At 61.3% G+C, this 11,027-nt stretch overlaps 1 protein-coding gene across 1 annotated transcript in view; it reads right to left on the minus strand.

The window, feature by feature from the left end:
* The window catches only part of ASS1 (argininosuccinate synthase 1), a gene marked incomplete at both ends in the record, with an annotated part of 35,515 nt that extends 25,105 nt beyond the window's left edge, over positions 1-10,410 (minus strand). The window contains 5 exons of the mRNA XM_084237612.1: positions 2,331-2,405; positions 4,057-4,113; positions 7,903-8,091; positions 9,323-9,391; positions 10,306-10,410. Coding sequence (XP_084093738.1) covers positions 2,331-2,405; positions 4,057-4,113; positions 7,903-8,091; positions 9,323-9,391; positions 10,306-10,410 — 495 coding nt within the window. The remainder of the gene's footprint in view (positions 1-2,330; positions 2,406-4,056; positions 4,114-7,902; positions 8,092-9,322; positions 9,392-10,305) is intronic.
* Between the last annotated feature and the right edge of the window lie 617 nt (positions 10,411-11,027).

The raw sequence follows: 11,027 nt of genomic DNA on the forward strand, positions 1-11,027 counted from the left end.
GCTGACCCAGGGACGGGACCCTCCAGCACTACATTCTGCCTCTCCCTCCCGCACTCACCGCACGAAGGCAGCCTGGCCTGGCTCCTGGTAAGCCGGGAGGCCCCCACTCTGCCTCCCAGGCCCTTGGTGCCCTAGAACCTCACTGGGCCAGCCCCACTGCCTCATCCAGCCTCTGGTGATGGGGTTCCCGGCTCAGCTCTCACCCTAGAAACTTCCTCCAGGGAGCCCGTGTGTCCTTCATCAGCACTTTAAAATTTCAAAACAAATGAGGCTAAAACCCTCTGGGATTTTCTTTTTTCAAATTTTACCAGGAGACTCTTTATAAGGAACAGCCCGTGGCGTACTCTAGACTCTGTCTGCTCTGCAATTTAAACCACATGGGCGAAGGGGAGCCCCTATGTAGAGGCTGCTCAACACTAGGGGAGCAATTTATCCCCTCAAAGTTGCCCAGAGTCAAATCCACACGCTGGCCCCGTGTTCTCTCCAGGTGGTGAGCCAGGTGTGACCCTAACAGGGTCAGAGAGGGGCGCTGACACCCCCCCATTGCTCCGTGGCGGAGGGCCAGGAAAACCAGCAGGCCCCGGAGCCTTTGTTTTGGGGGTGGTTTGGAAACTTCTGCTTCCACTGGAGCCAGGAGAGGAGAAAGCAGGGCCGGGGAGGGGCCCGGGTGGCAGCCTCTCCACCAGACATTTCTGTTGCCCCACCCCTCTCCGTTCAAGGGTCCCCCAACCGCACCAGCACAGATCAGGGCAACTGAGGACAGGCCATAACACCAGCCCCGGGGTGTAGGGGGCCCTGACTTGCTTCCCAGCACCCTGCCTTGTCACACGGCCCTAAAAAATTAATTACAGTGACAATAGGATGGGGTGAGGCCAAGGTTTTCCCTTGGATGATCGACTTGGCGGGGGGTGGGGGGGGCGCAGTGGAAAGTAAAGCAAATGCACAATTTTTTCGACTCTCCCGGCGCCTCCTGGCCTTGGCGACTCACCGGTCTTGAAAGCAGGGGTTTTCAAAGCCCCATTGATTTTTGTCTCAGCTGAATCAGATCCTGCCTGGCTCTGATTTTTGGACAAAGCCTTGCTGCTGCTCAGTTATTCTGGTCATTTCCTGGGTGCAGAAACACTGCCTCCCGCCTCCAACACGCTCCGTTTCCCGGGGCTCGACTCTGAGGCCAGACTCCCAGGGAGGGTAGGCGCCCAGGGGTGTGTGGGGGGGGACCCAGACTCTTGTTCTCAGCCCAGATTTCCTGTTCTCGAGCTTATTCGACATAGATGCACCCCCCAAAACTGGGAAGGAGAGACAATTGCTGGGGAAACCGCTTTTGTTGGGGGTTGACGGAAACGCCACTAACAGAGGGGTCACCCCGGTCCCGGCCCCCTCTCCAAGCAGGGCTGCTGGAGGAGAATGTAGGCGGGGCGGGGGCTCCAATTCATTATTCTTAAAGATGAAATGTGCTTCATTTTCTGTATCATCAAGGAGATGAAGGGGGGGCACCTTGCCAACCCAGCTCTCTTAATCGCTCTGCTATTTGACAATTTGTTTGGCAACATATGGGCTTGCTCTTGTAAACTCCCCTCTTAATAATAAAACAACAGATGGTGGTGCGGGCCTTTCCTCCCAGCTCTCCAGGTCTTAATGGGATGCTGGCGGCAGGGGCAGGGCCGTGTCCCCCCGCGTCCCCCCGCGTCCCCTACCACGCGGCACCTCGGCTGCAGGGCGCGCTCACAGCCAGCCCTGGCGACAGCTATTTAAAAACCTGAGCAATTTTCTGCTGTGTGCACCGGCTTGCTTTTCCCTGTCTGATTGATTGAGGCTGTTTGTCAAGGGCTGCCATCGAGTCGCTAAAAAGAAAGGTACCCTGGGGAGCCGCTAAGGATCTTGATGCAAAACTTCTAATATGTTTTATTGCAACTTGTACTTCAAAAGGGCTGGCGGGACAAAAAAAAAGCCTTTGTCTGGTGCTGCTGCCGACCTTCTACCTGTTCCTGGGGGAGCTCTCGGGGGATGAGGAGCGGCCAGGTAACTGGGGGAGGGGCGGGGAAGGCCGCTCACACCCCTGGCAGTCTCCGGTGAGGCCTGCGCTGAGGTGGCAGGAGAGCAGGATAATGGAGGCACAGGGAGCCCGGTGCCCTTGGGCTCTGGGCTGGGGACCCCGGAGATGCTCTGCCCACGCAGGCAGCACGCACAGCTCTGCGGCCGGACGCCACCAGGGGCAGCCGGGCCAAGGCTCAGGCTCTCGTGGCCTGGGGGATCAGGCCCAGCCTGGTGTCACTGACCCACAGCCGTTGTGGGGGTGTGGCGGGAGGGCAGCAGGAGGGGTGGGGTCCTACCTTGGCATACTCCATCAGGTCGTTGCGGCCCTGGAAGCGGTTGTAGAATTCGGGCATCCTCCAGGGAGCGATGACCTGGACGCGGGACAAGGAGTCAAAGGAGGAGCCCAGTTGCAGAGCTAGGTGCTCTGTTGAGGGGCCCAAGGCCCTGATGACCCCTTGGGGGTCTCCTGCTGTGTTCCTGGAGAGGATGCAGGTCGCGAATGGCAGGGAGCCCCACCGGGCAGGAGACGGCTGTGGAAGGCCCAGGCTCCACGGGGGAATGGCCACGTGGCTCCAGCTGGGTCCCCCTCTGGGCCTCCGTCTGCCACTGAGACCTGAGGCTTTGAACTAGTCAGGCCTCAGGTTCTCACAAGCGCCACCAGCCAAAGCCCACCAGGGGCTGAGGAAAGGTCCATGCTATGCTCCAGACGGTGGGGCAGAGAGCAGCACGTGTGCCCAAACCACTCCCTGGCTCCCTCCCTCATGTCCAGAACAGCTCTGCATAGGGAGAGGGTTCAGGGGTCCAAGCCTGAGCGAGGGGATGGAGTTTACCCCACTGGGGCCCCACCAGCTCCGGAGGGTCAAGACCAGGCCTCAAGAAAATGAGACCCTGCTCAGCCCTGGAGCCCACCGTGCCAGGCCCTGCCTCTGCCATCAGGACCCCCAGCGCACGGGATGGGGTCAGCTCGGGGAGAAGGCCTCTGGCCTCATCCCGGCTCCTGGAGACCCAGCTTGGGCCCCGGCCCTGGCCCATCCTTCCACCCAAGGTTTGGCCTCCACAGACAGAGACCAGAAGTGGGACCCCCGTGTGGCCGCAGGCTTGACCGGCCTGGGGCCCAGGGCCCGGCATGGGCGTTCAGGCAGCGAGGACGAGCGTGCCCGTGGCTTTATGTGGATGGATGTTGGCGGATACCATTTGGGTGCTCAGGGGTCAATAAAGTATGTTATTAAAACTATGTCACCTGCTGCTGTTGATCTTATTTCTTTTACATGGTCCCTAGAAATCATGCATTTACCCCTGGGGCTCGCACTTGGTGTGCCCTACACGGCCCCGCTCAGCCCGTGCACCTGCCAGCCAGGCTGGAGGTGAGGGCCATGCCGTGAGGGCAGGGAGGGGCCTCGAGGGGCCTGTGGGGGGTAGAGGTGGGTGGTGGCTGGGTGGGGGTGGTGGGGGGTGATGGGGGGTGATGGGCGGTGGTGGGTGGGTGGAGGGTAGTACATGGGTGGGCAGGTGGATGGACACGGGCCCAGGCTCAGGCCCGCCACAGGCAGCAGGGGCAGCAGCTGCAGGTGGCTGGCCCTGGCATGTGCTCTCTGGGCAGGATGCCAGGCAGGGGCGTTGCTTCCCCAAGACCCTGGAGATCCCCATTCCGAAAGGAGATGCTGGGGCCAGGACTTTGTCAGTTGGGGGTAGGGTGAGGACCTAGCTGCGGGGGAACCTCTGCTGACACCAAGTGGGGCTGGAAGGGCCGTGATCAGCTTAGAAACTGGCAGCCACATCCCCGGAGAAGGCGGGCATGGCTGAAGGGCGGCACTGCTTGTCGGGCCGAGGAAGCAGAAATGGCCGGCAGGTGGCGACGCGCCCCTGCGGCGGGTGGGAGTGAAGGGAAGGAAGGCACCACCCACCACGAGAAGACTGAGGAGTGGCGTCCCAGTCCATAGAACCTTCCAGAACCCCATGCCCCACCCAACAGGGGACTCAGCACCCAGCGCTCATACCCAGAGATGGGCAGCAACGTCTTACCTTAATCTGAGGGGCCAGAGAGTAGCAGGTGAGCTCAAACCGAATCTGGTCGTTGCCCTGGAACACAGAGCGGGAGCTGGTCAGGAGCTGGCCAGGGGCTGCGCAGCCATGGACAGCACACAGAGGGAGCTCAGGCAGGCCCCGATATGGTCCAGCAGCCCCCCCAAGGACTGGGACCTCTGCTGATCCCGGATGAAAATTGTGGTGAGGAAACAGCTCTGCCCACAGGGGCGGTCAGAACCAGGCCCAGGACAGGTCCAAGCACTGAACTGGGCAGTGTGGGCCCCCAGGTGTGTAGGACGGGACACCTGTAAGGTCTCACCAAGCCTCAGTTTCCCCAGCTGTACAAAGGCTGGTTGCGGGGAATGGGAAGAGCCAGCTGACCCCTGGGGCCTGGGTGCCTCGCTGTCCCCTGCAGAGAAGGGCCCCATCCTGGGTGCAGAGCCTGGCCTGAGCAGCCCTGTCCCACCGCTACCCGCGGTGCCTCCGCCGTAGTAGGGACGGCCGTCACCCCACCGGCCGTCACCCCAGGCCCGGGTGCGGGGAGGAGGCCCCGGACAGTGCAGCCCGGCCCAGAGACAATGGCCGGATCGGCCGCCACCAGCAAGCAGGCCCGGAGGCTTAAGCGCCGCGGAAATAACAGAGGGGCCTCTCGCCTACTGTGAGCACTGCAGGCGCAGCCGGGCGCCGTGGGAATGACATGTTATTTTCCAGAGTCTTGTCAGGCGAGGTGGAAATACAGGTTTCAGCCCGGCTATGTGGAGCCGGTGGTGGAGGGCGGGGGTCGAGACTGCTCCTCACCACCGGGTCTCCTGGGGCCTGGGCCGTGCCCGGCCAGCGCCCCACCCCTTGCACTCTGCCCTTCCGTGGGCACCTACTGGGCGCTGCACCCACTGGGCGGGCACTGCACCTACTGGGCGCTGGCTGTCTGGGGAGAGCGGGCAGGCGACACCCCCATCTCAGAGCTCACACCTGGATGCTCCCTGATTCTCTGCGGCAGCCCCCGAGAGAGAGGTTCTATGAGTGTCCCCAGTGAATGGGTGGGAAGTGAAGTACGTGGTCTAGTGGGGCTGTCCTCGCTGCTTCTCCCCATGGCTTCAAGGTCCCTCAACACAAAGGGGCTGTGCCTCCTTGGCGGGGGGCAGGCTGGGCTGGTGCCGCCCACCCTCACCTGCCACGGGGATGCCCATTTGCTCCCAAGTCAGAGGCCCTCGTTCACACCCTACCCCAGACCAGAGCCGAGGCCCGGCCGGTCCTCAGCCCTTCTCAGCGCTGGCAGCTCCCCGGGGTGGGGGTGTCATGTCCACACCCACATGCGTGCCACGTGCAGATGTGTGTGAGTGCGGGTGCGGCGACCACCAGGACTAGAGGGGCTGGGGTCTCCCATCTGCTCCGGGTTAGTCTATACAGATGGTACCACTTATAAAACTCCCCACGCCCCTGCCAGATTCTCAGGCTCATATTTCCAGGCCCTTCTTCCAAAACTGGGGGGAGGAGGTCCTGGAAGGCTCACCCCAGCTTCTTTGCAGCTCTCTGCCTGTTGCGGCAGGGCTTTGGGGCGACCCCAGCGCCAACTCAGCCCCAGCTGCTGCCCGGCTGGGCCCTGGGAGGAGCCTGCAGGCCTTTGCACCGTCTGTTCCTGCATCCTGAGTGCCTGACCCCTTCTGTCTGCCCACCCCATGTCTCAGTGTCCCCATTTCTGCCCACTGCTGGAGGCCGCCGAGCCCCTGTACCTGTCAGGCTGGTGACTCAGCAAACTCACAAGGCTATACCTGTGCCGGGGCCCACAGAGGCCCTGGTTCCCCCCCTCACTCGACTCAGGAGCCGGAAACTTCCCAAAGCCAGAGCCTCAGGACTGGCCACGCTGGGGCCTCCCCCTCCTCAGTGAGGAACACCCCCCCAAGATCTGCTCACACCCCAGTCCTTTCTCTTGGTGTGAACGGCCCTACCAGCCCTGCCTCTGAGGTTGCCAGCAGCCCTAGTCCTGCCTCCATCCACCTCCTGCGTGTGCCCTGACCCCCGGCCACCCCGACTCCAGGCCCCGCCTCCAACTCCACTGATCAGGACCCCACCCCAGCTCCTGGTTCTCCGCGCTCACAGGCTCAGTAGGTCGCTGGGCAATTCCCCAGGTTCTGCAAGTCAAGGTAACTACCCCTAGAACCCCCCGACCCCCTGACTGGGAAGCCCCAGGTTTTGGGTCTGGCCATGTCTCCTTTAGACACTCGTGTGAGCGATAGGGGCACCCCCAGTCCCAGCAGCCGCACACCCTAGCCCAGGAGGAGCAGGCAGGGGACACAGGACCTCGGGGCCTCCTTCCCTGCACTTCCTCTGCAAGCAGCCCTGAGACCGCAAGCCCAAGCCTTTGCTGCCCTCTCGCGGCCAAACGGGCAGCACACGCAGCGGCTAGCAGCTCTTTCCAGCTCCAAGTGGACTACTGGGGAGTGGGGTCCAGAGGGGTGAGGTCGTCTCCTTCTGAACCCCAAGAACTAGCCAAGCCATAGCCACCATACGCCCACTCACTCCAGCGGCTGTGAATGTGACCCACCCTGTCCCGAGAGTGCCACCGGAGGAAGCTTCTTGGGGGACGAGCCTTTCCAGAACACCCATCTCCAGACCTGGGCTGGAATCGCTACGGGAGTGGGGAGCTCACTGCTCCCCTCGCACATCATGGACCAGCCCTTTACACCTGCTACCAGCCACTGAGCGGGAGCCCAAGTGGATGAGTGAGTGAATGGACGTGGAACTGGGGTGGGGTCCCCTCTTCGCCATGGTGAGTGGGGCCTAGTCCCTGCCAGCGCCCTGGCCAGCAGGAGTGAGCTCCCCTGCTCCAGAGGTGCAGGGCCTGCGGATGGGGGCTGGCGAGCTGCGGGCTGGGCCATCCTGCGTGGTGGCCACGCACCCGAGAGCTCAGGACTCAAGATGACTGACTGTCCGCAGCATCGGCAGGAGCCTCGCTCCCTGACCACGGCCTCGCGCAGGCCTCGTGCCTCCTGCCCACAGGGCCTCCCAGTCTGCACTATACACAAACCTGCAAGTGGAGGGTGTTATGAGGTGAAGCATGTCCCCCCCAAAAGTTCACTTGAAGCTCTAGCTCTCAGTATCTCTGAATGGCACCTTATTTGGAAATGGAGTCTTTACAGAGGTACTCAAGTGAAAGAGGGTGGCAGGGGGGCCTGATGCAGCAGGCTGATGGCCTTGTGAAGAGGAGAAATTGGACCCTGAGACAGAGGAAGGGGTGGAGGCCGCAGAGAGAAGACATGGTGCCTGTGGGGAGCAATGCACGTACAGCCAAGGAGGCCTGAGCTGCCTGGATCGGCTCTTCCCTGGGGCCTTCAGAGGAATGCAGCCCCGCCCACACCTTGGCCTTGGCTTTCTGGCTTCCAGCCCTGGAAACTAACACAGGGTGTTACCCCATTTTGCACTTGAAGCGAGGAGGAGGCTCGGGGAGGGAAGGGATTTGCTCAAAGGCATGCTCAGGGCAACTGCTGGGGTTCACCTCCTCTGCTAACTTGGCCCCCGAGCCCTCCGCTCGAGGCATGGTGACTCACACTGTGACCTTGGCCAGTGGCGATGTCCCTGAGTCCAAAACTCACATCCACCTTTGGGGTGACTGTTCCCATCACAGGCAGTACAGACATCCAGAGCTCACCGCACCAGGGCTCCCGATCCCTGACGCTCACCACTCCCACGGCCCCTCTTAGCCACACCCAACCGGTGGCCCAGCCACTGAGCAGTTCTGGGCACAGCCTCCTGGTGCTCAATGACATCCAGCACCTGGCTGCTGCACCCCCTTCACCTGCCTGCTCCTCCCTCTGTCCAGCCCACTGGGTCCATCTGTCTCCTCACCTTTCCTGTGGCTCCATGAGACACATACTTGGCTCCCTCCCGCTTGGCAATCTCCACTTGTTTGCGGGCAATGCAGGGCCTGGCAAGAGAGGTGCCCAGGAGGTAGCGGTCTTCGTACAGCGCGCTGGACTGGACAGCGGGCCAGATGAACTCCTCCACAAACTCCTTGCTGACATCCTCGATGAACACCTACGGGGACAGGAGCCCATGAGAGAGGGCCTCAGCCAGGGGGGCTGTATTCTGATAGAGGCGCAGGGGCCTCAAATGACCTGCTTCTAAGGCAGACATGGCTAATGGATCCCAGCAAGCTGTGCCTCCACAGTTCTTGCCACACCTGTGGTAGACATCACTAATCCATCCTAGCACATACCATTATGTGCACCCATGGCAGACACTGAGAATCAATCCAGCACATACCACTGTTCTCCCTCCTGTGCTACGGCAGACATTGTGAGTCAGTCCCAGTACACCATCCAGCTGAAACTGGATGTGTCCTTAAATCCCTCCCAGAACAGTGTGCTGGACCCAACTCATGTGCTGGCTGAAGCACATTCTCATCTTCAACACTCAAGTGTCCCGACACTTCTGGGCTCCTGCTCAGATAACTCCTCCTCACCTGACCAGTTTATATGATGGCCCCTGTGGTGGTGCGGACTTGGGCCCTTACTCCCTCACATGTTCATCTGAACCTGCTGACTGAGCCCTTTCTCAGTGTTGGGTGTGTTTTTAGGTCTGGAAACCCAGAGGAGTCCTGCAGAGGGAACCAGTTCGACTAGACGTGCAGGCTGGTGACCTCTCTCACCATCCCTGTTCCCCCAGGTGTCCCTGTAGGAGCAGCTCACACTTCACACCCCAGTGGCCCCACACAGCACAGGGCCTGCCTGCCACATGATCAGATGCTCAGTGGGGGCACTGCACTCAGACTTTTTATTCGGTTGAATGGCTGGAAGGACGGGGTGGATGACAGAAATAAGAGGGATGAACTGGATGGTGATAAATACATGGATGGATGGATGGATGCATGCATGACAGTTGGGTGGAGTCTGGATGGATGGATGGATGGGTGGATGGATGGATGGATGGATATGGGTGAGAGGGTGGTTGGTTGAATGGATGATGGTCGGATGGATGAGGGAGTGGAAGGGCAGATGGACAGAGATAAAACTGGGCGGGTGGACAAGTGGGTGGGATGGATGGATGGATGGATGGAGAGGTGATCAGTGACTGGGTGGAAGAGCGGTTAGGGGAGGCAGGAAGACAATGGCATTCACACACCCCAAAACGGGGGGAATTGGTCTATAGTCTAGAAAGCAAGAGAACTTATTGGAAGAAATGCAAGGGATAAGGAGCTCTGAAGAGGGAACCCCTCCCTGTGTCAAAACCCCACTTTCAGCCCCAAGCCCTGCCTCCCACTTGGTACCTTTTTGGCCCCAAGCTTCAGCGCCTTCTTCCTGGCTTCCTCAAAATCTTCCTTCTGGCCGATGTTGGCCTGGGAAGCAGAAGCAGAGAGGCCCAGTCAGCACAGAGGCAGGAAGAAGAGGGTGAGAAGCCCCCAGGGAGAGCCCTGGGCAAGCCCCATTCTCACACACACACACACACACACACACACACACACACACACACAGCTGCCCACAGGCGGCTGGGCTTGTGGTCAGGAGAACGCACAGTGGGTCTGGGGATACTGGACTTCTCCCTGGGCTCACGCTTGAGCCCGGGCTGGTCGGAATCTCTGTGGCCTGGAGGGCTGGCGGTGCCAGCTGTGCTCACTGAGTCTGGATGCAACATTTCTTGGCATTGCCTTGAAGGTCTGTTTTCCCCTGAATCCCTTGAGCTCTTCCCACCAACACCCCCAAAGTCAGGACAAAGGTTGGCTTGTCAGGAACTGCCTGACCCCCTCCCCCACCTCCATAGCCAAGGGCAGCGACTTGACTTTCCCCCAGAATCCCAGCCACTGAGAGCAGGGCTGGGCCGGCACTGCCCAGGGCCTCACTACTGGAGCCCTGACCTCTGGCCCCCCCAGCCCCCCAACTTGTCAGGGGCGAGTTTTTGCTGCTGCACTCTGGCCTGCTGCCCAGACGGGGGCCCTGCCTTCTGGCAGCAGACCCGCTCAGCTCAGCAGACTCGGGAACCCGCCCGGGGCCCAGCTGCAGGTGCTTCTCTGCAGTCAGCAGCTTTTTTATCTGCCCAGGGGTGGCCGAGGCCCAGGCAGCCAGATGTGTGATATGGGGCATGGCAGGCCTGAGGGAGGGCTGGATCGTCACTTCCAGATGGGGAGACAGGGCAAGGAAAGAAGTCTCCCTGAAGATGGGCTTGGAGAGGGTGTGGCTGGTGTGCGGGGGGACCGCGGGCGGGATGGCAGCAGGACTGGCAGGTAGGAAGGCAGGCAGGCCGGTGCCTCCTCACCAGATAGGCGATGACGTCATAGCCTTGCTCCTTCAGCCACACCAGGATGCAGGAGGTGTCCAGGCCGCCACTGTAGGCCAGGACCACGGAGCCTTTGCTGGACATCTCGTCTGGGGGGAGGTGAGGGAGAATGTGAGTGCCCTGAGCCAGCCCATCCCCACCAGGGCAGTGGACAGCGTAAGCCCTGGGATGGGCCTGTGGGGAACTGGATCGGAGCTTCCTGCGGCCACACGCCGGGGCACCGGGAATGCTGACAAAGGGTTTGGGCTGGGTGGAGGAAGGGCTGTCTTGGAGGGAGCCCCCACCCACCAGGAATGCCTGGGCTGAGCTGCTGGCCCCCAGGCCAGCACACCTGCCCTTGCAGAGCTCACAAGGGCCAGACATGGCCCTGTGGCCTTGCACACAGTCCTGCCTGCCCGCTGTGGCCCTGTGGGGCCTGCATTGCTGAGCCTGCTGGGGACGGACACGGGGCTTAGTGGGGTCAGTGGCTGGCTGGAGTCCCAGAGCGGCGCCCCCCTGGAGCCCCATCCAAACCCCACACATTGGGATTTTCACACGGAAGCCCCTGTGAGGAGACCCTGAGCACCCACTGAAATCAACTGAAAATGCTCCACTGAGAGGCGCTTGGGGACAAGCGGTGGGTGGGGAAACTGAGGCCCAGAGAGGGAAGGAAAGAGGCAAAGGTAGATCCTTCCCCGGGGACATGGACCGGGGTCCGTCAC

The sequence above is a fragment of the Talpa europaea genome (assembly GCF_964194135.1).
Source record: "Talpa europaea genome assembly, chromosome: 7".
NCBI classification, from domain to species: domain Eukaryota; kingdom Metazoa; phylum Chordata; class Mammalia; order Eulipotyphla; family Talpidae; genus Talpa; species Talpa europaea.